Consider the following 27,412-nt stretch of genomic DNA (forward strand, 5'->3'; position numbering starts at 1 on the left):
TTGTTACAAGATTTTCCTTGCTCAATCCCAGCTCCTGCTCGATATCCTTACCAATAAACCCCCCTCCTTATGCCAGGATTTCCATAATTTCTTTTGAGCCTGAAAATTAATGTTACCAAGTTATCGGGCATATTCTCCATGAATTTTATGGAACCTGTGATAAGAATTTTGTTAATCTAGAATATACAGAGTAAGACATTTTTAGTTTGAAAAAAATTCCGTTTTAAATAAAAGGAAGACATCAATTTTTCAAAAGGAAAACATTGAAGTTATGGTTAGATATACACCCTCTATCCCAGGCTTTCAGATGTCACATCTGACATCTCCCTCTGCCATTTGTCTGGGGAGTGTGAATCCCAGGCCAGAGGAAGGGCGACTCCCATAAAAAAAAAATGACAAGAACAATGTCTGCTTCTGGTATAACAATATATATTTTATCTTATATGGTACATTTTGATAAGGCTGCAAATAATTTTTTCCTTGAAAGGAAATGTGTCCGACTAAATTACCATTTTGATCAGACAGAAGTGAAGTCGGACATCATATAACAGTACTGTTCGATATGTTAACCTGTTTATCTACTAATGCTTTTTTAACGCAGAACATTTGTGTGTGTGAAAAATATTGAAAAAAATTGTTTGCAGGGCCTGGAAAGACAAAATAAATTGTTCGCAAAAACGATATGTATAACAAAAAATAGTTAGTATTTCGAAAAAAAATGTTAGCAGAGGTGCATAAACTAAAAAAAAAAAGTTTGCAGAGGAAAATTTTTCATCCCCCCCCCCCTCCAAGAAAATAATGGTCCGTCCCTTACTAAAATGGTGAAAATTTATTAAGCGCCAGGCTCGAATAAGCGCCCACTCTGAAGGTCCAAAAATTTAATAAGCGCCCAGGGCACTTAATCGAATAAATACGGTATTTAATTTATTTATTTATTTATTTATTTTTCCTCTATTCGTGGCTTTCGAAGAGTTCAGCTTTCGATCGATTCATTCCAATGTTCCGGTAGTCCTGCCCTCGGTTTATTGTTTCCGTTTCTGATTGCGGCGAGTAGACTGGGTCCAAATACTTCAATGGCCGCTTCCAGATCTCATTTCAGATCCATATAGCGTCGAAGTGTTTTGCAGGTTACTTATGGACTGTTTTGCTTCAGTAGAGGTAAGAAAAAGTGGAAATATTGTGTTTAAGGGACAGAAGAGTAATAATAACTTAGTCTGCGAAGAGTCATCTTTGTATCATACTGAAATAAGGAGTAGAAAAACAAAACAGACTCCATTCCGAATGCTTTGAAAAATGGGAGCAATTGCAGAATACCCCTCCGTAAAAACTGAAATCTTAAATTAAGATGTAATCCTTATTAAGCAATGTGTATGAATTCTTAACATAAGACGGCTATAGTCTTATTTTAAGACAAAACTCACTTTAATTAAGACAGGGTCATCTTCAATTCAGTCTGATACTAATATATGCTTCTTAAATTAATACGGTCATGAATCTTACTGAAAGTAAGTGGCAGACGAGTTTTAATTTAAGATAACCAATGCATCTTTATTTCAGACGGCATTCATCTTTTATTAAATGTCTTAAGAAACTTGAATCTTAATTGAAGAAAGCGCTTATTAATTTAAGATGTTTTTTCATCTTGACCTAAATTTAAGATGCTTTCAGATTTTTAAGACAGTGAGCATCTTAATTAAGATTTATTATACATTCGTGTCACCAGCTTGATTTTGATTGGCTATAAGCACGCAGCTAATTCTTGCTTGCTGTTTCTCTTACGTCATACCTACAGACATTAGATTTTACATATGTAGAAGTGACGTCATACCTACAGACAATAGTTTTATGCATGCAGAAGTGTTGAAAGGTTGTAAGCTTATAAAAGTATATTTTGTGCGTGCTCTTGTCTTTACAAGTGCAGCTCAGGAATGTGCATAATAAAACAATTATTGGATTCGGTTTTCGCATGATAGCGATAATTATCAAGGCTTCAGTTTCTGTTATCCGCCTCAGCCTTCAGCTTCGGCAGATAATAGAAACTTTGGCCTTGATAATTATCGCTATCATGCTCAACCTCATCCAATTATCGTTAAATACTGCTTCTTAAATAGAAAGTTCTTAAATGAAGACGTGCCCCCTCTTAAATCTGGCATGCGGGAACTAGCGTGTAAAGTTTGTATAGTCATGTGCTCAAGGTCAAAATTTAAAATTTTAATGTCTGCAAGCAAGCATGCAGTAAGCAGTCACACAGGCTCCGTGTGGCATTCTGTCTAGCTAAAGAAACAAATGGCTTTTTTTTCGCAAGCCTGGAAAATGAGGAACTTTTAAAATAAAATGGTATGGACGTTTGCGGCTTTCCGGTTCAGCTTTTGTATTAAAGAATACTATTTAAGAGTAAACTCCATATTTTTGTTATAAAATCTCTTGAAAAATTGCTGTTTCTTTCCTCATTCCAAAAACATTACACTTTCCGCGTCATTGCTCTTTCACGCAAGGAGGTCCTCTCAGGAAACAGAGCAATTTTCTGATTGGCTTGTTTCGATCCAAAATGGCACCCAATTTAATTGAGCAATTTTTTTATTGGTTTATTCGATCCAAAATGGCGTCAGCTATATAAAGAGCGTTACTGTTTCTTAGTACACATTCTCGGGGCTCACAGTTGTTTTTTTGTACTTCACGCAAATCTTCACACTGGAATTCCCAGAGCTGGTAAAAATTCAGGAAAATTTCTGGAGTTAGAAGACGATTCCATTTGGTTTAAACGACTGTGTGAGGGTGAACTGAAGCACATTTGACAGCACTTGGCACAAGTGTATTATGTTCAGCCATCAAACGACAACAGCTAAGGTCTACATGTTCCTTTAGAGACAAACTAACTCCCAAGTTAGGATTTCGAGTTGGATTTCGAGTTAGGATTTCGAGTTGGATTTTCGAGTTGGATTTTGGAGTTAGGATTTCGAGTTGGATTTTTTTTGACAAAGCAAAACCCATTACAATTATTGAAAGCTAACCGTAAACAGGCTAACCGGAGTGCATAGTAGGCTAACCGAAGTGAATAGTAGGCTAACAGGAGTGTGTAGTAGGCTAACCGGAGTGCATAGTAGGCTAACCGGAGTGCATAGTAGGCTAACCGGAGTGCATATATAGTAGGTTAACCGGCGTATATAGTAGGCTAACCGGAGTGTTTAGTACGGTAAGCAAATCGAAAATCCAACTCGAAATCCTCACTCGAAATCCAACTCGAAAATCCAACTCGAAATCCTAACTCGAAATTCAATTCCAAATCCTAACTCGAAATCCAACTCTAAACATGTTCCTTTAGAGACAAACTAACTCCCGAGTTAGGATTTCGAGTTGGATTTCGAGTTAGGATTTCGAGTTGGATTTTCGAGTTGGATTTTGGAGTTAGGATTTCGAGTTGGATTTTTTTTGACAAAGCAAACCCCATTACAATTATTAAAAGCTAACCGTAAACAGGCTAATCAGAGTGCATAGTAGGCTAACCGAAGTGAATAGTAGGCTAACCGGAGTGCATAGAAGGCTAACCGGAGTGTATAGTAGGCTAACCAGAGTGCATAGTAGGCTAACCGGCGTGTATAGTAGGCTAACCGGAGTGTTTAGTACGGTAAGCAACTCAAAAATCCAACTCGAAATCCAACTTGAAAATCCAACTCGAAATCCTAACTCGAAATCCAACTCGAAATCCTAACTCGAAATCCAACTCAAAAATCCAACTCGAAATCCTAACTCGAAATCCAACTCGAAATCTTAACTCGAAATCCAACTCGAAATCCTAACTCGGTGAATAGGCAACCTCGTTCCTTTAGTCTTTTTCTCTGTGTTTGTTATTGCTTTGATTATACGCATAATAAAGTGTTTGTTACTAGATTTGTTGTGCTTATATTTATGTATGGTTTATCGAAAACAATGTTTTAAGCAAGCCAGTTACAGGTTTGGTTCGCTTGCGTAAAACGAGTGACCGTTATTTTTGAAATCACCTGTTAGACCTTTAATCTTAAATTGAGACAAGGAACATCAGTAAGATATTTTTTAATCTTAAAATAAGACGAAAATGAATCTTATCTAGGCACTTCGTATTTAAGACGTTATGAAACTCAAGTTAATACATAAAAAGTCTTACTTTAAGACTACCGCTCTTGAATTAAGGTGACGTTTTTCTTTCCAACCCAACTCCTGCTTAAGTAGTTATTATCTTAATTTAAGACGATGTTTAATCTTACTAATTAAGATGAAGCATCTTAAGTTAGGTAAAAAACACCCGTCTTATCTAGGCACCAGTCGCTAAGATGAAAAAACGTCTTAATTTAAGATTTCAGTTTTTACGGAGCCCGCATCTCTAGCTACACGGTGCAGCCGGCTACTCGGCTTCGCGTCTACGAGGTCAAAATTTATTCATAGCTCTCGCAGTTTACTAGGAAAGTGGCTACGCGTCTACGCAGTGGAAATTTATTCATAGCTCTCGTAGTTTACTAGGAAAGTGGCTACGCGTCTTAACGCAGTCAAAATTTATTCATAGCGAATTTATTCATAGGTGAATCGACTTCAGTGTAGGCGAAACAACTCAGGTCGTGTAGGCGAATCGATTTCACTGTAGGCATTCTCGTTCCCAGAGCCTCCGTTTCTTTTGGTCACGTGGTCGGCGAAACGAAGGGCTCTGGTAACAGGACAACTCGGATTAATATTAATCCGCGGATTATAATAATAATAGATTATAATAGGATTATTATAATCCGGTAATAGATTATTATAATCTAGTAATAGATTATTATAATCCAGTAATAGATTATTATAATCCAGTAATAGATTAAGGCACGGCAAAAAATTGGAAGGATTAGATTATTATTAATATTATAATCCGGATTAATATTTATCTCTATTATAATCCCGATAAAATTCCTTGAATGTTCGGATAACAGATATGTCTATTTGACTATCTGACAGATATGTATATGACAAACACACTGCAGACTTAAAACAAAGGACTGACAGAACATAAGTCACTAATCACATCTGTCAATTGAAAAAAAAGGTGACGGGCCTATACGACTCCTACACTGTACGTTCGTAACATTTGTACCTTTGCCGTTCTATGTTAAGTTCGGTCTTTCGACCTTATTTGCTTCTGACTTCTTTCTGAGGGTACTGTTTTTATTTGGAGGCATTATGTATTGAATAGAGCCTCAAGATTGTGTCCAAGGAAGTGTCTAGAGGTCATTAGTCCGCGCTGCGTGGTTTCCGTTTGTAGAGTTGAATGACACCTCTAAATCTGTACTCTGCCACATGTTGTGCTAGTTCAGTTTGTTTTGGCTCAATTTAATTTGCAAGATATGCTTTAGGCTCAAAATGTTTGCCCTGGAAGGACAAGATAAGATATGAAATGTTCCGTGAAAATGTAAACTACTTGCATTTTATTTACGCCGAGCCCTGCATTTTAATCAATACTGTTGCAAGATGTATTGTCTTATCACGGATTATCTTGATCCGGCTTCACCACAGACCGGTTCAACTTTACTATGAAAAAGCTGAAAGTTGGTTTCAGAGAGACACTCTGTGTTGTGAAGGCTATGCTTCTTGCATTATTTTGATCAAGCGCTCTGTCTTTTTAGCTCGATGTTTAGGATTTTTTTACCTCCCTTGTTCATTGCGTTAAGTTTGCACTACATGATTCAAATATAGATTTGAAATCTTTTACGCGCAAGTCTGTTGACTATTTTGCGTTTTGTATTTGCCAGTATATGGTTCAGTTCGGAAGCTTTGGACTAGGATTGAGTTGTTGAGATTAATTATTAAGATTAATATTAATCCGATTAATATTAATCTTACATAAGATTAATATTAATCCTAATGGATTAAGGCACGGCTCAAACCTCTGTAATAGATTATAATAATCTATTACTGGATTATAATAATCTATAACTGGATTATAATAATCTATTACTGGATTATAATAATCATTAGGATTAATATTAATCCGATTAATATTAATCCGAGTTGTCCTGTGGTAACACTGACTACCGGATGTCGTAAAATCCACGACATCCGGTAGCGCATGCCCTCTGCATAAATGTTCGTCTGCGCCTGCTCAGGGAAGGCTGGGTCTGACTGAGACGAGAAGAAAGCGAATTTTGAAAGGTGGTATTTGGCAATTCAAGTCGTTGATATTTTAACTTACACAATTCGATTCGTTTGGAACTCGTTGAATTGCATGGCTGATAGATGTGTTGATGTTGTTTGTGTCGTCTCTACACGCAATATTATCTGACGGCAGATAGAAAAGTTAGAATCCAGAGGAATTGGAGTTATAGTGTACATGGAGTCGTGGATATCATCAGCTGATAACATTCCGACGGTTGATGATACTGTGAAATTTATTTATGGCCATGCGGAGGTATTGTAGAAAATTCAGAACCAAAAAAGCCGCTGATCGACGAGGTATCATTCTATTGAGCAGCGGTAAGAAATATCACATTGAATTTCAAAGTCTTCATGTATTCATGAACTCCATTTAATAAGTGTGTATATCTTGTATAAGCTAAGTTGATGGTGCAAATGTTTGCAATATTTTTAATGCAATAAAAAGTACAACCGAGTTACACCTTGCAAGAGATGTACTTGTCATTCGTTCATAAACGAAGGTCTGCTTCGTGAATACGTTTTTCCAACAAACTCCCAGTGTTATTTGGTCTTTTTCCGGTAACATTTTCAAACTTTCCGCTGCATCTTCAATTGTTTCGATGACCGGAAGTATAACCAAAATTGCGTAGAAGCGTTTCGTTTTTTAACCTAATTACGCATGCAGTTTTTATCAGCCAATCAAAAAAATCATATTTTTTACCGTTACCAGGGCCACTACGTCATGTCATTTAAAAAAATACGCGTGGCCCTGGGGAAGAGGATGCACTGTAGGCGAATCGACCTGTAGGCGAAACAACTTGTAGGCGAAATGACTGACATTCCCGCAAGCAAACAAGAGTAGAACTAACCGCAAGCAAACCAGAGTGGAACTAACCGCAAGCAAACTATACCCGACAAAAATTTAGTCAGCGATTTAAAAACATGTTGAGGAGTGAGAAAATTAATAATGGGAAATAGTATTCCTGTACTTTGACTGTTTACATTCAATATGGTCCTTTGGGTTGAAGGTCCACCATTTGTAGATTCGTGAGGTATATTTTTGACCAAATTGTGTGATTCTAGGTTAATTTCAACTATACATTCTACCAAATGTCCTTCATAGTCTCAAATAGTCGAACCGTTCGAAGTTCCATTAATATTCCCAGGCGCTAGACAAAAAAAGAGGAGACTGGGTACTTGTTGGGCTTGGAAGCACCCAAGACGGTTGGAGATTGCCACACTGCTAAAAGATCAACAAACCGGCTCTCAGGCCGACTTATTTACCGGTATTTACCATTTGACACTGAAATAACAAAACCTATCTTTTTCCTGCCTTCCTTTTATGCACTGCCGTCATTGTTAGCTATTTATTGTAAATTACGTTTACAAGGTTCTGTTTCTAAAAAATACGTAATTGAATTTAAAAAATGTGCCAGATTATTGTTGTTGCTACCTTCACTTTTACCTGCCTTGTTTCCTTACAAACTGCCTTCAAAACGCACGAAATGCTGTCTCAGATATTCTACTCCTTTCAAAATTTCCTACGGGAGGATACCCCCATACCCCCCTATGTTTTCGCCCCTGCGGCGCTCATACGCACCCTCCCATGAAAAACCCTGGTTACGGGCCTGAGTTTATTTGATTCAAAGTAATTTGCCTGATCTCTGCATACTACGCGAACAGCTTATTGGTGACACATAGAATTTACAAACCTGCAGGAATGTCACGCAACCTCTTGTCTAAAGGAGCACTTTAACAATACAAGAAGAAGGTGGAACATTCGGGAAAAGAAATTCTGACAACTTTTATACAATGATATAGTCTATTTACTTGGCTGGAAGTCAAGACTCCCATACGAATTTTTCACAGTCGCTAACTTATACATTCAATTTCGTCCCCAGAGGCCGCGATCCTTCTGGTCTGCGTCAGGGATCAGGACCTCTGGGCTAGTCTGAAAGCCCGGCACAAAGGCATCTGAATCTGATTGGCTGTTGAAAAGTTGTTCGTTTCACCACAATCTCCGGCGCATGCACACAATCAAACTGGAACCAGGATTTCCTGGTTCCAGTTTTAGATTCGTCCAGAGCCGTTAAGTTTTCTGACGGCTGGTAAAGGGGAAACGAAGGCTCTGGGAACAAGATTGTTATACATTTTGCTGTTTAAACATATGGGATTCTTCTGAGCATGTGTTGTAACGTTTAGATTGGATTAGGTATATTTTCCCTTGCTATAATTTAGCATTTTCATAAAACAATGCCAAATACACCACATTATGAAGTGCAGTTTGGCTTAAGCTAATAAACTCTCGTAGAATTTTGATGTAAATTATTACTTCAGTCAAGTCAGCATATTTTATATCTATTTAGAGTTATAAGAAAATTTTCGCAAATATTCTCCTACCTTTTAGTTTTGTAAAATTCCGTCTTTGAACGAATGGTTGTGTGACAGTTGCGCGAGTTTAACTCGGATTATTCTAAAGCTGCATTCACATTAGGCCGAAACATAATTAGTCTCATCACGAATGAAACATGTTTCATTGTGAAAAGTGTTCACATCAGGCAGTGCATCGCGCGAATCATGATTGAAACATGATTAGTCTGATCATGATTGAAACTACCTCACGAGGTAGTTTCAATCATGATCAGATAGTCCTTGAGACAATTCGTAAAAAGTGGCTGGAAAAGCAATTTCGTAGCACCCCCAACCGAACAAAGTTTCCTTGGTACCAAATTAAAGCTAAGGGCCTAGTGTTTTTTATTCAACTTGTTTCCAGCTGCGAAAATGGAGCTTAAAGGAAAAAAACGAGAGGTTTTTATCAGGGTGTGGTTGGGAATAACTTTAGAACATTCAGGTCGGTATATTATAACAAGGCCCATATCTCCCACCTCATTACTCCAAACTTTACTAAACTTGGAAGGAATAAACAATCGATCATACTCTTTAACATAAGATGCTTTGTAATTAATTAACTGTCACCATAGAGGCGGTTGCTAAGGCCTATATAATAAAACGATGACACTTCAAATCCTGAGTTTCAGAATGGAAGTTAAATTTGTCACGCTTTTAATAAAAGTTGTTATAGCGCAATAAAAGCTATAATTGGAAGAAATGTACAAACTAAACTTCTTCCCGAGTTAAAAATCTCTCAGTTAGCAAATATTTCCTTGCATTTTGAGACATTTAGTACCTTAGCAACCATTTGTTTACATGTAGACGTTTGAACAGCTGGGACTTAAAAGTAGTACGATGAGCTGAAATATAGCAGTATTTCAAAAATTATTGCTGTTTGGGTGATCAGTGGTCATAATAAAAATTAAAAAAATGGTTGTATCTTACCTTTAAAATGTTAAAATTAAATTTTCGGCAACGTTTCTGTTGCCTTCCTCAGAATGAAATAATTTTACTAAAAGAATAAATTTAAAAGTTTAAAACTTATGACGGTCCCTAAGGGATACAATTAGTGGCAAATACGCTTTAAGGAAAGGCTGGCGTTCATTAACAGCTTCGGTGTTTACAGTGGAATGTAAAGATTTTAAAAATAAGCTTTTGTTTCGGCTGCAAACGCCTTGTTCCAGTATTTCTACAAAGTTTGGATGCATGTCATGTCAAGTGGTCTCCGAGTGCTGTTTTATGGCAGACTTGAGTTTTAACTTGATTTTTAACCTTGTAATTAGTTTTATTTGAAGACCTCTCTGAAAACGACGTCATGTGAGGGGAGCCTCCTCTTGAAAGTTTATTTTATTCTTTTTAGACTCATTATTGCCTCGAGTGCCAGGGTAGTGCTCTGCCCCTCGAGAGTTCCAGGATATTTGACTTTCACCAATGTATACAAAAGGACACGATTTGCATTCCACTTTATATACGATGCCAGTAACTTGGTTGTCATGTGGCTGTTCCTTAGGTTTTCTGAGAACATCACCAAAATCAGCCAATTCGCTGATTTTGTAACCAATCGCACGATTAAAAAAGTAAAACGAGTGCATGATCTTCAAAACTCATTTTTCATGGGTGACTGTCGAGTATAGTAAAATTTTATATTGTATATCATAAACAGAGAATTACGATTGCAAAAGTTCCCAATGTTTTTTTTTTACATTATTCTGTATCTGTGGTTTCTGTGGTTGGTACGTTTATTAATTATCAATACTATTATTATGTAATTATCTAATGAGATTATTGCTGATTATATTTGAATAAGATAACACAATTTGTTATGCAGCATCAATAGTGCATGTCATTTGCACAATGTTCGAGTATCATTTTCTTGACTGTGTGTTTCATTTTGAGGGTTTCGAGTGCCTTTTCTGTTGTTTATAAGCTTTCAATATTTTGTATGTACAATGTAGCGTCTTGAACCATATTGCCTGCTGCACAGTGGCTCTACTGTTGTACACAATAATGACTGAACTAAATATTCCTCAAGGAAAACGTGCTCGATCAGTCAATGGTAGTAAACAAACTCAGTGAGGTAAATGCCTTTGCCACGTTGGAAATGTTAATGGCAATCTGTGTATCTTTAACAATAAGACATATAGAAGTCATTTTAAACCTGGGCAAATCAGGAAAGATGGAGTGTTTAGAGTAATGGAAGGATGTTAGAGCGAAGGTCCTAAGGGAGGATATCACAAAAGGTGCTATTGGCCATGCACAAATAAAGACCACGCGACAAGAGCTGATAGAAAAAAGTGAAACTCTCCTCTTAACCAGCAGCACACGAGGAAGTGACCAATGAGCCCGTGCAAAAGTGCGTCTGTTAATCTAGTATCTTTGTAACAAATCCTGACAAATGCCACCCTCAACACCCTCACCAAACTGAAGCTGTAAACGTTTACAAATGCAGTGAAATCCAAAGCCGCGGAGACAGGAGGCAAGGATGTAATTCTCAAGGCAGACAGAAATCTCATCGCCAGACTTCTTGTTATTGGTCAGACTCCAGAGACTTGTTTGCACACCAACTAGGCGCACTACCTTGGTCTTTAGATCACTGCTGGCAAAGACAAACAAAGCCATTTGCCTAAGCTGCTGGATAAAAATGTTCCTGTGTTGCCCTCTTCACTACTTTTACCTTTGTTATCATTGATGAATTTCAGTGCATATAGTGCTATAAGCCGGGCATCAGTACCCTGTAATTTCAATCAAAAATGCTGAAAGAAGCAAGCGCAGTTGGGATGGACAGACTGTGGAGATTAGTAGCTCACAGCAACGTTGAATTGCTCACGACAATGACCGGAAGACATTTCTGAGCACTGGGAAGACTTGCCTGCTTCATTTCCTTGCTTGTGAATGAGCAAGACATTCGTATTCTCACAAGCCAGAAGGACGTGTTGTGTACGTCACAGATTGCTCCTTGGGTACAAGACCAACGGGAAGCGATGGTCGTGTGTTGTCAACGGCAGCCCCAGAGCTTTATCCCGAGCAGGAAGAACTGGGATGTTTTTGCACGTACTAGATGCATTCACAATGGTCATCGACAATTGGGCATTTACTCTTCTGATGCAGACGTGAAAGTGCTGGCAAGCCATCATCAAACAAACGGCCCAGCAAGAATTGCCATCGTAAGTAGTACTCAGAATCATTCTTGAATCGTAAATATTTCCATTGTTTGCAATCAGTTAGCGGAAATAGTATGTAAAGTGCTTCCAGGCCTTCATGCACTGACTGGCTGCGATTCGGTTGGTTCCTTCTCCGGCAAAAGGAAAATGAAAGCTTTTAAGCTAGTTAAGGAAATAACAAACTACGAGAACTAGTTCTTCCCCTTGGCCACAATAATGTACATGTGAGGGACGAACATGCACCAGATGTTGAATAACTTGTGTGCTTTTTGTATTGAAAGGCAGGGAAAGATGTTAATCAAGTTAGATACCACTTATTCTGCAAAATGAAGAATTACAGTCGCACCACCTCCCGCCACTGAATGTCTGCCCTCAAGAAACATACAGCAACCTTACAGGCTTACAGTATATTTGGAGAAATGCTTTGGAGGCAAACCCCCGACAGCCCATAATTCAGTTGGTAACGGATGATATATAAAAGGACCAGGAACTGAATATTGATAAGACAGACCAAGCTCTAGCACCTGAGGTGGTGATGGAGCTGGTTTGTTGTGGCTGCAAGGTACAGTGCCGGAGTCGGCGCTGATCCTGGACGAGAAGTGGTATGCTTTGCAGAGATGCATACATGTCTTTGCGAGGACAGTAGTTGCACCAACTGGTCAAGCAAGGAGGACATAGACGGGGATAAGAGCGAACCCGAAGATACTGACTTTAAATTAGTTAATACCTAGAATTAATATGTGTAGAAAAACACTTTTTTTTAGAATTTGCGACTCCATTGCTCCATTGGAAAGTTTGAAATTTTCTTTTTTTATGTTTTTTTTAAATACTGTGATTCTTTATACATATTGTTAGATATTTTTTTTTTCTGGACCTGTATTAATAGTAGTTTTTTCTTAAAAATGATGCAGTAATCTTGTTTAAATGCGTTTTCATTATAATTATTGTTATCATTTTTATTGTTATTATTATTATTATTATTATTATTATTATTATTATTATTATTATTATTATTATTATTATGATGATGATTACTATTACTGTTATCATTATCATTATTATTACATTTTGAGTCTAAAAGAATGATTAGAGTCATTGGAGGCATTATCAATAGCATTTTGTATTTACCATCATTTCTGTAAATAGAAGCTGTCGTTTTGTTGAATAGGAATGTGTTAGCGGTTTCTCCATATTTTTAACAGTTTCCTAATTTCTTCATGCATATGTTTCGTGGAATTTCAATGAGTTTAGGAACATATATGAACACAAAACTGAGATGGGTTTGTGAAGTTGATATACCAACTATTCGTGAAGTACTGTATACTCACCATTGCGAATGGTAATAAAGAACAACGTTTTCAATAACCTTGCCTAGCAATCTTTGCCATAATGACATAACTGGTAGAAAAACGACCACATTTCATTCTAGCACAATATATTTCACACTATTTATTTCATAACCGCTGTACTTGCTGGATATAATCGTGCAGTGTGCTTGACAGTGTGCATACTGTACACAAAGGCCTGCATGTAAACAAATGGTTGCTAAGGTATTAAATACCTCAAAATGCAAGAAAATACTTGTTAATTCCGAAATTCTTCACCCGGAGAGTAGTTTAGTTTGTACATTGCTTCCTATTTTAAACCTTTATTGCGCTAATACAGCTTTTATTAAAAACGCAGCCATTTAACTTTCATTCTGAAACCCAGGATTTGAAGTGTCGTTGTTTCATTAAGTAGGCCTTAGCAACGGCCTCTATGGCTTTCGCTTATTCATTAAATAGCGTCTCATATTATAGAGTATGATCGATTGTTTGACTCATCCAAATTTAATGAATATTGGTGTAACGATGTTATAGATATCAGCATTGTTATATAACACCGATCTAATGTTTCAAATTTATCCCCACCCACCCCCTGTTACAAACACCTCATTTTCTTCGTTAAGCTCCATTTTTACAGCTGGAAACAAGTTGAATATAAAACACCAGGCCCTGAGCTTTGATTTGGTACCAATGAAACTTTGTTCGGTTGGGGGTGCTACGGAAATAGATTTTTGAGGTCCTGGCTCATGGACTAAGACTGAACATGCGGAGAGGAAGCGAGTGCCTAAAAGCTTCAAATTTGGGCTTTCTATGTGACCAAATGTTTATTTAAAATATGGGCTAATAAAGCGAAACAATATAATTTATAAAATGCCTTTTTTTGCATACATAATTTCTGAAAAACGAAGAAAAGACCAGCCGAATGCAACACAGGACAGTGTTAAGCACACGTAAACAAACCTGCATGCGCAATTTGGAGCTGTTTCGATAATGTTCGAATTAGCCAAAAAGTCCTGTGGCCGTTCTTTCTCCCGCATCTTCAATTGCTCGATTGGGTTCGGTAAGCTAACTAAAATCAAACAGCTATTTTGCTGTGAGTTCAATTGTCGAATTGATCGAACTGATCGAACTCAATAAAACACAATCAAACTAAATCTGATTCTATTTTGTTTGGAATCCATCTCTTGATAAGTAGATCATGCTGGACTTATTAGGGGAATGGTGCACTGACCAAATGTCTGCAATGTGAACAAACTGGACTTCGGTTATGAAACGTTTAATTGAATACGTTTGTCAACTGTTTAGTAATCAAACGTTCGATTTTGTTCGATTGTCAACTGTTCTGTAATCGATCGTTTGATTTTGTTCGATTGACCAAATTTTATTGTTAATTTTGCTTATGTTTGATGACGGAACCCAATCGAATGATTGGTGCTTGACTGGGTTCTGTTACCATACGTCGTTCGATTGAATATGCCGGGATATGACGGTTTAACAATTCAGAGTGAGTGGTTCCAGCGAATATTCATAACCACACCACAGGACCTCAGAGGGGGGACAGGAACCCCAAAGCCCTAGTGTTTGGGGATGTGGGAAGGGGGATGATTTTAAAAAACTGGAAACTGGAAATTCTGAGATAATAATAAATTTATAGCATGCCCTTTTCATAGAAATATGCTCAAAAGCACATTAAAATGCTATAAAAGGCAAGTAAAAAACTCGAATGTACCGGTACATAGAAATTTAAGGTAAAATAGTATTAAACGCTCAAAATAAAAAAAAATTTGATAATTACTTAACAGGTTAAAAAAGGTTAATTTAAGCATTACATGTTAAAAGCAAGTCTTGAGGATGCATTTTTAGTAAAGATTTTTTAAGTATGACAATTACGGGTAGCTGGAATTTCCAGAGAGGTGGGGGCTTCAAGTCAAAAGAACAACACTGATATTACTTTTCTTTTTGTTTTTAGGACTGAGAATGTCATATTAACAGCTAGCGGGTAAAGTTCATGTACCTCGATGGCTAAAAAATATGCAAAGTGCAACGATAGTTTCACTCAAACTGGCCATCAAGAAGAACACGCATCAAGTGAAACAATTCACACAGGAGAGAAGCCTTTTGAATGTAACCAGTGTGGCAAGTGTTTTAGTCAGGAAGGACATTTAAAAGAACATAAAAGAACACACACAGGAGAGAAGTCCTTTCAATGTAACAAGTGTGGCAAGTGTTTTAGTCAGGAAGGACATTTAAAGCAACATAAAAGAACTCACACAGGAGAGAAGCCTTTTGAATGTAACCAGTGTGGCAAGTGTTTTAATCGGGCAGGACATTTAAACCAACATAAAAGAACTCACACAGGAGAGAAGCCTTTTGAATGTAACCAGTGTGGCAAGTGTTTTAGTCAGGCAGGACATTTAAACCAACATAAAAGAACTCACACAGGAGAGAAGCCTTTTGAATGTAACCAGTGTGGCAAGTGTTTTAGTTATTCAGGAGATTTAAGGCGACATAAAAGAACTCACACAGGAGAGAGGCCTTTTGAATGTAGCCAGTGTGGCAAGCGTTTTAATGAGGCAGGGCATTTAAAGCAACATAAAAGAACACACACAGGAGAGAAACCTTTTGAATGTAACCATTGTGGCAAGTGTTTCAATGTGGCATGGCAATTGAAGCGACATAGAAGAACACACACAGGAGAGAAGCCTTTTGAATGTAACCAGTGTGGCAAGTGTTTTAATCGGACAGGAGATTTAAGGCGACATGAAAGAAATCACACAGGAGAGAAGCCTTTTGGATGTAACCAGTGTGGCAAGCGTTTTAATCGGGCAGAACATTTAAACCAACATCAAAGAATACACACAGGAGAGAAGCCTTTTGAATGTAACCAGTGTGGCAAGTGTTTTAATCGGGCAGGACATTTAAAGCGACATAAAAAAACACACACAGGAGAGAAGTCTTTTGAATGTAATCAGTGTGGCAAGTGTTTTACATATGCAGGAAATTTAAAGCAACATAAAATAACACACACAGGAGAGAAGCCTTTTGAATGTAACCAGTGTGGCAAGTGTTTTAATGTGGCAGGGAATTTAAAGGAACATAAAAGAACACACACAGGAGAAAGGCCCTATGAATGTAACCAGTGTGGCAAGTGTTTTAGTCGGGCAGGAAATTTAAAGCTTCATCAAAGAATTCACACTGGAGAGAAACCTTTTGAATGTAACCAGTGTGGCAAGGGTTTAAGTTGTTCAGGAGATTTAAGGGAACGTAAAAGAACACACACAGGAGAGAAGCATTTTAATTTAGCAGAAAACATATGTATACACAAAGGTGACAAGCCTTTTGAAGTTAATCAGCATGGCCAGTTGTACAATGGGAAAGAGGTCCTAAAGCAAGATAAAGCAACATGCAGCACAGGAACAACTTGTGAGATTGAGACTGAGCATGAAAATGCCTTCAGCATCGCTGAACTTTTAGGTGACCTGAAAGAAATTAAGCAAGAAAAAGCATAAAAAAGCTATCAAGGGAATCTCAACTGAAACACTTACAGTAATATACGCCTTTTATTTAGAGCAGCTTTGTCAGCTGTATTAGCCATGTGGCATTAAATCACAGGGTTATTCCAAAAATACAGACCCCTCTTCCCTTGGGGTAACACGGTTTGCCTTACTCAATTCCAGCTTCCTCGATATCCTTACCAGTAGACCCCCTCATCCTCCTCCATCAATTCTTTTGATCTTGCAAATAATAATAAGTATTGGTAATCAAATGGTGACGAGTGAAATTACGAAATTATTTTTACGCGTGTTTTGTCAAAATGCTAATAATTTCCCGAGCCTTTTATTAACATTTTGACAAAATGCAAGCAAAATTATTTCCTAATTTCACGAGTATACCATTTGATTACATTTTAATATCATAGGTGACAAATTACGCTTGCAATCATAGGTTTTTGACTGGTATATTGGGCATCACAAACTCCGAGCTTTGAAAAGTTGAAAGCATACATTTTGCTCAATTCGCCTTTGAAGAAAACCTTTTAGAGATTCCTTTTTGCTGTTGACAAAAAGTTTCAAAGATGAATCAACTGTCAATTATTTCTCACATTACCGGTATGCCCGTAGTTAAACTTGAATGAACTGAAAATGGTGCCCGTGTAAAATGCTCAAAAATCCGCTCATTGCCAGTTATCTAATTAACTTAAGTCTAGAAGTCGTTTTGACGTTTTGAGATATAAAATATCATCAAAAGTTTTATTACATGGCCAAGGCTAGCTTGTAAGATGAAATTCAAGCGAAAATATACAAAGTTTAAGCTTTAAAACGTCTTTTATTTCGGACGCCATCTTGCCGCTGACTACGTTGCCATGGCAATTTTATAATTTCACATGTGAAATTATAAATTAACGTTAAAATTTCTCGCCAAAATTAAGGAGTAATTTGTCACCTATGATATTATAATAATAATTAATAATAATGATTTTGTTCCTGCAAACAATAAACATTTTGAAAGGCAAATAGGAGTTGACCCTGGTGTAAAAACCAGTGTAACTTTCCTTTGTTTTTGAACTATTGTTTTCCTGTTCTGTATTGTTTTGATTTTCTTTGTTTATTCTTTGTTTAACGTCACTGGTGAGTTTCACAGGTTTGTACACACCGAAGAGGAGCCCAAATTAATGTTGCCAAGTTGTCGTGCTTATCTTCCATGAATTTTAAGAAACAGATAATAAGTATTTTTTTACTGAGAATATTCAAAGAAAGTTTTAAATGGAAGGAAGACGTAAGTTATTCAAAAGGAAAACATTAAAGTTATGACTGGATATACACCCACTATCCCAGATTTTAAGATGCCACATCTGACCTCTCCCTCTGTCCCCTACCCCTCCCCCCCACCCCCACCCCCCCCCCCCCACACACACACACACACACACAAGAAATTCCCAAGCCCCATTTGTCTGGGGAGTGTGGAATTGCATCCTAGAACAAATGGGCTCCCTTACAAAAACGAGAGGAAAAATGTCTGCTTCTGAGTACTTTTAAACATAAAATATTGTGGCTAAATAGGTTGCTGTTACACTTTTTTGTGTATATAGATCTGAAATGAGACCTTTAGAGTTTTCCAGTCCCAATAATACAAAAAGATCAGACGAGAACATCTTGTGTTTTATTTTGAAATCAATGCCTCTAAAGGACAAAATTAGTTCTTGCCAGGACTGACTAAGACATGTCACAGGTATCTTAAAATTTCCAGTGATCATCAGGTTGTCAATATATAAATTATGTAGTTACCTAATGGTATGTAATAAAGAGATTCTAGGAGAAGTTGGTGAACACTGGAACAATACACTACAGTATTTCTTGACAGTGATACAAATAATGTTGGGTTTTCGTTTTGTAATTAATCATGACACTTGATCATGACACCTTCTCGACCTTCTCTGTGTTAGGTAGGAGCTATGGGGGGTATAGGGGGGGGGGGCACTCTCCCAAACTACCTACCTTATACAGGTGCCACCAAACCAGATCTTGATTGTTGGCTCCCGATCTAGAATTATAGTTTCAAACGCACAGGATTTTCAAATTATCAACAGCCAAAATGGCGTGTTCAAAAATTGAAATGTTTGTATAATGATGTATCATTTTCGATGTACATTCTTTCGAAAACAGGGTGCTTCTTCAGAGACCTGCACAGCTCATACACAACCAAAACAAACCAGAGTACCCACTCCCCCCCCCCCCCCCAGTAGGAGCATGTAGCAATTATACCAAAGATTGTCAGTGTAGAAAACTGTTAAAATAAAATCTCTTTAATGTTGTATAGTGTGTTTTGGCTTTCTGGTTTTTGGTTTGTTTTGTTTTTCATTTTACAATTATAAGTGGTTTTGCTTTTTGATCTCAGTTTAATTTATAGTGACTCCCTCTATAGTGTACATCACTGGCTTGTAAAAAAGAGAGTTTAATTAACTCCTCTAAGACAGAATCGACCAATAATACCGTATTTATTCGATTAAGCGCCCAACCTCGAATAAGCGCCCACCCTGAAGGCAGGAAAAGTTAATAAGCGCCCAGCCTCAAATAAGTGCTCACCCCCACCCCACAAAAAACTAAAGTGCACAAGAGGAGTATTGATTATTGAAATTTAGCTAAGTAATACAAAGAAAACTTCCCCCATGACAGAAATTTCGTAGTATTTTACAGAAACTTTCAATGAGCAATCACTTTAAACTGCAAAACATCGCCTTTGCTGGAAAGACATGTCAAAGTATGTTTTAGTAATTATAGTTGAATCCTAATAACTCAGAACTCCCGCTAGTTCTTTTGATGAGGAAGTAAGTGCCTTACCAAAAAAGCAGTGCAGTAACTCGCCAAGAACTCTAACCTGGACCCTTTGATCCAGAGTCCACAGAGGCAGAAATGTAATGTACCGGTAAATTACAACTGTGTTATGAAACCAATCAGAGTGCATGTTATAATTATTTATTTTGCTATCTTAATTAATTAATTTATTTATTTATCTTTTTATTTACTCATTCATTCATTCATTTTACCTGTGTTTGTTTCTCGTGCTTTTTGAAGAGTTCAGCTTTCCATCGTTTCATTCCAATGTTCCGTTAGTCCAGTCCTCGGTTTGGTGTTTTCCTGTTTCTGGTTGTGGCGAGTAGACTGGGCCCTAGTACTTCAATGGCCGCTTCCAGATCTTAGTTCAGATCCATCGCGTCGAAGTGTTTTGCAGGCTACTTCTGGACTGTTTTGCTTCTGTAGAGGTAAGAAAAAGTGGAAATATTGTGTTTAAGGGACAGAAGAGGGAGCAGTAATAATTACTTTATAGTCTAGTTACTAGTCTCAGTCGTTGAGGTATTATTTCTGAGGATCTTGTGAAATGTGTCAGGACGTAACAAATCGATCGAAATCGATCATCAGAAACCTAATCGATAAATCGATATTATTCGTTATTTGTCGATAAATAATTAATTAATTAGTATCGAAAATCGATCAAAATCGATAATCACACGATTTGGGAGTGGATTATCGATTTTGATTGTGAAAGACTGTTGTTTTGTGTTTTGAAAAGGTCCCGTGGAATTCTCAGCGTTCTACTCTCCACGATAAGTTTTTTCAGTTTCATATGAAGTTACTGTTATTGAGATATAAACTACAATGAAGATAGTAATTAACGTCAAGTCTGAAAGTGATCTGATCAGTTCCTGTGACCTGATCATATAAATAAAAGATCGTTTGCGGGTATTAAACCGGTTTTTTCGTCTACAAATTGTGTCGCTGACGAACGTCTTGGGTTACGTCGCGTATACATATTCTGATATTCTTTGTTTTATATGATTGCATATAAAACATATTTCCGATCGAAATTGATACAAATCGTTTGAAATCGATACTAATCGAATGTGATCGATACTTTTCTAATGCAATCGATACTAATCGAACTTTAATTAGTGAAATCGATCAAAATCGATAATCACAAAGAATTGGGTCATCGATTTTGATCGATTTTCGATACTAATTAGTTAATTACTTATCGATGTTTATCGATTTTTATTGATTTTTATCGAGTATCGGAATTTTAATAATCGATTTGTTACGTCCTGAATGTCTCCAGCACAAGCATCCATCGACAGGGGATTTGTGATTCATCTGACTGTGAACTTTGATCGCGACGATCAGTACACCTCGTGTTTTACTGACGTTGTATCCGTGCATTTTCCCCCCGCCTCACTCTCCCATGGGCATGGGCAGCTGTAGTTTCCCCACATGGAAGTACATTAAACTGCCCTGATATGCATGGCCCAAACATTTTATTTTGCGTGGTTTCAAGTATAACTGACAATGGTTAAATTTATGTGTGTGATATAAAAGTAAACGAGGATCAAAATTGAAAAATTTGTAAATTCGAAAATCTGTATTTTTCAAAACGATACAGGCATAAAAATGGAGGGGGGGGGGGGGGGGGGGGAGGGAGGGGAAAAAAAAAAACAACAAGAGCGCGTCTTCTGCATTTCCTTTCACTTCTTTTTGGTAATGGAATTAAGCGTTAGGTAACACGGAGAGACTGCACACTGAGGTTATTAATTGTTATAAAATGGTAGAGGAATTGTGCATGCTGTAATTGGTCAATTTAAACTCATTATTTAACAAATAAAAAAAACCTTGGCCGTGCTTTGTTCTGTTAAAAAGCACACAAGGAAGTGACGAGAGCACGAAAGAAGTGTAGGGTGAAACACGAGCCACAGGCGGTGTTTCTCCCTACTTCTTGAGTGCTATCGTCACTTCCTTGAGTGCTTTATAACAGAACAAAGCATGGCCAAGGCTTTTTATTTGGTTTATAATAAAGTTTCACTTAAAACTTTAGAGAAATTGGATTTAAACAAGATTTAATCTCAGGATACGTGCGCAGAATGGCGTGATGGATCGTACGCGATGGCGTCAAAATCTTTTGATCTACAAATTCTTTTTTTCAAAAACGCGTATAGCACTACTTGAGGTCTTACAGTGGAACCCCGATATAACGATCTTCGTATAACTATATTCCCGATATAACATGGAATATTCTATGTCCCGCAAGACAGTAAAATGTATGGGACAGAACCCGATTCGATCTCGATAAATGATATCCCGATATAACGAGAGATTGCCCGTATCTCCCTGAATAGATAACAGAACACAGCATAAGCAAACCCTGAATTTATACAATACTAACTATGAGAATCTCAACGGACAACAGCTGTAGATGATATACAATTTTGATACTGTGTTTTAAGCCCATTATCCAGTAAAGAAGTACATCGAAGTACATGTTAACTGACCCCGATATAACATTTTGGACTTACGGCCATATCGAACGATAACGAACCCCGAATAACGATTTAGTTTTACTGCTCCCTGGCATATCGTTATATCAGGGTTCCACTGTATCATGAATTTTTGATAGAGCTGAACCACTCAAACCTTGAAAATTCTCCTCGGTTTGGTAAAACAGCGAGATTTAAAATGATCCACAAACTGCACGCGCACGCAAACGGTAAAAGATGGCGAGAGCACTCGTAAGCAGCGTAAGTAACTCTCATAAAGCATGCTGTTTAAACCAATCAGAACGCTCGTTAGATTGTCACTTAATTATAAAGTTCCATAAAGCACGCTGCATACCTCACGCGTGTGCTTTATTGAGTTATAATGCACGCTGCTTTCATGTCATGAGTTTTAGGGTGCACAATTTCTTTAGCATTTTATAAAAGAAATTAAAAAAACTTGTTCTTCGTGCATTATTGAGTTATATATAAGCACTTGGGAATTTTTAAGAACACTCGAGAAGTGACACACTTCTCTCGTGTTCTTAAAAATTCCTGAGTGCTTAATTATACAACTCAATAATGCACTCAGGTGCGTTTTTTATTTCTTTAACAACTATATCTGTCAAAACTCTATTGTTTGTCACTGTAACTGATTGGAAACAGAACATGCAACCATCAGGTGCGTGCTTTTCGGGATATGATATAATCAAAACAACAGATTAAAATCAAAATCAATGCTTTATTATATAATACTCTACAAAAGACCGCTAAAACAGGACAAAATGACCAGTTGAAGAGAAAAGTGATTCCAAATGTTCGAACTTGAACTTGTGCGCCGCTACTGTAAATTTTTTTGATACAGTAAAACCCGCGAGTAAAAACCTTATTTTTTAAAGGTTTAAAAGCTTAAACAGGTTCTTATATAAATGGAAGTTAACACAAATTTAGGCTTTTCAGGTTCATAAAGGTTCTTATTTTCTTTCAAACATTTAGATTGATAGTATAATATAACTTTTCGTTGTATTCAGCCTATATTTCTTGTATAATATTTGCATATCACATAAGTGCTTGCTTCCAAATTTTAGGCTAATTAGGTTCTTATAAAAATGGAGTCTAATTTGCAAATTTTAGCCTAACAGGTTCGATTCTAAATCTTAGGTTTTTACTCGCTGGTTTTTACTGTAACTTTGGCAGTTTAAACATGACAAAAACGGTTCAAGATGCAATGTGCTTTGACCTTTACGACATTGCACACAATAAAGAGTTCGACCGTCCCGAATCACTGTGACACCAAAAAAATGGCATGCAATACATGCAGAAGCGATGACGTTTCACAAGGGATCGATCTCATATAATTTTGAGGAAATTTGTCAAAAACTTAAGGTAAATAAAATTAGCTCACGCCTTGTGCGTGATAAAGACTGTTGTCCAACTGCAGCTTACATTTTTTAAACCTAAGAAGCAATGTTAGTGATTGTATAAATAGCATAGTTAGGATCTAATGGAATTCAAATAAATACAGTATAAATATGAATTCACAGCTCAAGGATGCAAAGTTATAAATACATTTTCTTTGTTGATTTATTGCTCAATTGTACAACAGTAATATTTTATTTTACATTTCATGTAATTTTTTTTTAAGAAATTTCCTTATGCTGTCTCAACAAAGATTGTGTTATAGTTACAGCGTGACTTCGGATAAATGACATACGATACGCGGGAGCTAGGTTTTAAGCTGCGAGAAAGGTCAAACAGTCTCTTGCTCATAGCAGCCCTGTATTTTCTAAGAAGGAGAAATTTCTGTCTACTAATTCTTAAAGATCCCATCATATAAAATTTGTTCTCTTTCGTTTCTACATTGTAGTGTTCCATTCTAAATGCACGGGAGTATTTTGCTCTTGTTATTAAGTTAAACTTGAATTCTTTTCGATTGCGCTAAAGGGATCCTGTAGATCGGCTGCCTGCATTAAAGCAATGATGTCATCAGTTACACGTCATCGCTTAAAAACGCTGGATTAGAAATCTCTCATTATACATCCTATGAAAAAAACGAGAAAATAATGTCTGTGATATTTATATTCCAACAAGATCAAATGTGCTTCAAAGGCCCTGTCGTTGTGGTATAGCACCTGGCAAAGTGTGAAAGAGCTGCGCTTCTGATTTCATCAAAGCAAAAAGGACATGGCTGACCTTTCCTCTGTGTAGACGTAAACAAATGATTTTTAGCCAAATTCTTCAATGACCCTTTGCCATAATTTTCATTTGTGTTTGTTGCTTCAATCGCAAACACGTCAAACTGTCCTATTTTCTGATTAACCAATCAGAATTTTGCAGCTGCCAGCGACCGCAGGAATGAACCAGCTAGAAATCTTTTGGGCAGCCCTTCCTCTCCCTTCTCCCCACCCCTCCCCCCCCCTACACAACACTCTGTTGTCACTGCTCAAATTCCCTCAATCCCCATTCTAACCCCTTCCCCTTTTTACATAGACTGTGACGACATTTAACTTACACTTGAATCCCGATAACTTGAACCCTCGGTAACTTGAACTCTCGCTTCGATTTCCCGATATCTTAAACCTTTTTCGATTTCCCTTGAAGGTTCAAGTTATTGGGATTCAACTGTTTTTCTTTGCACTCCTGAACTCTTTTCTTAGATACAACTCGATGCAGAGATGGTTTCGGAACAAATATTGTGCAGATATTGCTCTGGATAACCTAAGTCGTGACAACACATGCATGCCAAATACCTGGCCATACTGGAAACCCAAAGCCCTGGTCTTTAGGTGTGGGAAAAGGGGATAATTTTTACTTTCCTTTGTGCATCACATTCTATGATTTCTTGTAAATAACAGAAGAGAATGAATGGTTCCAGCAAATATTCATACCAACCCCAAAGAGGTAAATTGGAAATTCCTAGTGCCTGGGGGTCTCAAAAGCCAAAATTTTTAAACAAGGGTATGACACTCACATGGAATTTCCAGGGAGTGGGGGCTTGAAACCAAAAGAACAATGCACTGATATTACATTCCTTTTCCTTCTAGGACTGAGAATGACATATTACCAGCTAGTGGATAAATTTCATGTACCTTGATGGCTAAAGACTACCCAAAGTGCAGCGAGAATTTCGCTCAAGCTGGTCATAAAGGAGAATATGCATCAAGTAAAAGAACACACACAGGAGAGAAGCCTTTTGAATGTAACCAGTGTGGCAAGGGATTTAATCGGGCAGAAAATTTGAAGCAACATAAAAGAACACACACTGGAGAGAAGCCATTTGAATGTAACCAGTGTGGTAAGCGTTTTAATCAGGCAGGAAATTTAAAGCAACATAAAAGAACTCACACAGGGGAAAGTCCTTTTGAATGCAACCATTGCGGCAAGTGTTTTAATCATGCAGGACATTTAAAGCGACACAAAATAACACACACTGGAGAGAGGCCTTTTGAATGTAACCAGTGTGGCAAGTGTTTTAATTATGCAGGGAATTTAAAGGAACATAAACGAACACACACAGGAGAGAAGCCTTGTGAGTGTGACCAGTGTGGAAAGTGTTTTACACGTGCAGGAAATTTAAAGCAACATAAAAGAACACACACAGGAGAAAAGCCTTTTGAATGTAACCATTGCGGCAAGTGTTTTAATCATGCAGGACATTTAAAGCGACACAAAAGAACACACACAGGAGAGAGGCCTTTTGAATGTAACCAGTGTGGCAAGTGTTATAGTGTTTCAGGAGATTTAAAGCAACATAAAAGAACTCACACAGGAGAGAAGCCTTTTGAATGTAACCAGTGTGGCAAGTGTTTTAATCGGGCAGGACATTTAAACCAACATAAAAGAACTCACACAGGAGAGAAGCCTTTTGAATGTAACCAGTGTGGCAAGTGTTTTAGTCAGGCAGGAAATTTAAAGCAACATGAAAGAACACACACAGGAGAGAAGCCTTTTGAATGCAACCAGTGTGGCAAGTGTTTTAATCGGGCAGGACATTTAAAGCAACATAAAAGAAAACACACAGGAGAGAAGCCTTTTGAATGTGACCAGTGTGGCAAGTGTTTTATGCTTTCAGGGGTTTTGAGGAAACATAAAAGAACACACACGGGAGAGAAGCCTTTTGAATGTAACCAGTGTGGGAAGTGTTTTAGTCAGGCAGTCAGTTTAAAGGTTCATAAAAGATCTCACACAGGAGAGAAACGTTTTGAATGTAACCATTGTGGCAAGTGTTTTAATCAGGCAGGACATTTGTCGCAGCATAAAAGAACGCACACAGGAGAAAAGCCCTTTGAATGTAACCAGTGTGGCAAGTGTTTTAGTCAGGCAGGAAATTTAAAGAAGCATAAAAGGACTCACACAGGAGAGAAGCCTTCTAATTTTGCAGATAACACTGCAACGCATATACGTTTAGACAAAGGTGACAAGTCTTTTGAAGTTAATCAGCATGGCCAGTTTTACAATGAGAAAGATGTCCTAAATCAAGATAAAGTAACGTATATCACAGGATCAAGGATTGAGATGCATGAAAATGCCTTTAGCATAGCTGAACTTTTAAGTGACTTGAAAGAAATCAAATAAGAAAAAGTATATCACTACTGATGTTTGAGTGGCCTTATATGTTTTGGGGGAAGCAGGCAAGCGAGTTTGTGCTGATCCGATGATATACTATTCAACAACTCGACACATTGTTTGTTGTATACAAGGGAAATGTCATTGAGGAATGTCTCCAACAAAAGCACCCATTCACAGGAGATATGTGATTCATCTGACTCTTTTAAGGGGTTCAATATGGGTTAAAAATGTGGAAAAAGAAATGTAATATTTCGGAGCAACTGCATTAATTACCCAGACAGCAAATGTGATTCGCTGAGTCAGAGCTCTTTGAGCATGTCAATTTTAACACACAACTTATTTATGGACCTGTCATCATCTTGAAAGGACAAATTATTATTCCAATGTCATTTACTTGTCATGCTAATGTAGCTTCCAACTTAGATTGCAGTTGTGTATTTAACTATTTTAAAAAACACGAAACAACTTTTTAAAGACATGTTTCGGCATGACTCATGCCATCTTCAGTTTATTGAGAATTTAAATTCCTGGGGCTATATATCTACCAAGCACAATTACAAAAATCGAAATATAAGTAATAAAGATGGTAATTTATTTTTTAAGCTCGGTAATAAATAACGAAGATGAAATGTTCTACATGACACAAGCACGACACAAAGAAAAAATCCGAGTGCCGGAAGTGAATCGAACCCATAGCTTCCCAGATACCATTTGGGTGCTCACCAACTGAGCTATAAGAGACGCGTGGTGAGCTAGGCCATTTACTAGGCTAAGGTTGATACGTGACATGCATCCTGCATGTCAGTTAAAGTTTGCATGCTCTTTGTAAACGTTTGCATTTATAAACACTTAGGGCCTGTTTATATGAGAGGCGGGGGCCCCGGCTAACCGTGCTACCCTGGGCGAGCCAACTTTTCATATGCTTCTTTAGAAAACGCATTGAAGCGTTTACATGCTAGACAGGAACCCCGTTATTTTGTGACTTTCTAAGAAAATGTCGAAATCCAAGATGGCGGCTCTAATGACGTCACGTG

General features: G+C 37.4%; 2 protein-coding genes across 2 annotated transcripts in view; both read left to right on the plus strand.

Annotated features, from left to right (window-relative positions):
- The window catches only part of LOC144635925 (uncharacterized), a 96,617-nt gene extending 77,735 nt beyond the window's left edge, over nucleotides 1-18,882 (plus strand). The window contains exon 4 of the mRNA XM_078495045.1: nucleotides 16,487-18,882. Within this exon, the coding sequence (XP_078351171.1) occupies nucleotides 16,487-16,521 (35 nt within the window). The 3' untranslated portion in view covers nucleotides 16,522-18,882. The remainder of the gene's footprint in view (nucleotides 1-16,486) is intronic.
- On the plus strand, nucleotides 1,111-27,330 carry LOC144635981 (uncharacterized). The gene is made up of 3 exons (XM_078495117.1): nucleotides 1,111-1,158; nucleotides 14,982-16,276; nucleotides 24,961-27,330. The coding sequence occupies exons 2-3, from the start codon at nucleotides 15,031-15,033 to the stop codon at nucleotides 26,382-26,384; spliced, it is 2,670 nt and encodes an 889-aa protein (XP_078351243.1). The 5' UTR covers nucleotides 1,111-1,158; nucleotides 14,982-15,030; the 3' UTR covers nucleotides 26,385-27,330.
- Nucleotides 27,331-27,412: the final 82 nt, after the last annotated feature.

Source organism: Oculina patagonica, chromosome 13 (assembly GCF_052425735.1).
Source record: "Oculina patagonica isolate OP01 chromosome 13, crgOcupat, whole genome shotgun sequence".
Classification (NCBI taxonomy): domain Eukaryota; kingdom Metazoa; phylum Cnidaria; class Anthozoa; order Scleractinia; family Oculinidae; genus Oculina; species Oculina patagonica.

Bases quoted from the DNA above. Each gene is read 5' to 3' on its own strand.
- LOC144635981 (XM_078495117.1), top strand. From the start codon at position 15,031: ATGGCTAAAAAATATGCAAAGTGCAACGATAGTTTCACTCAAACTGGC. The intron at 16,277-24,960 runs GTAAAAGAACAC...GTCATAAAGGAG, and splicing joins TTCAGGAGATTTAAGGGAAC to AATATGCATCAAGTAAAAGA.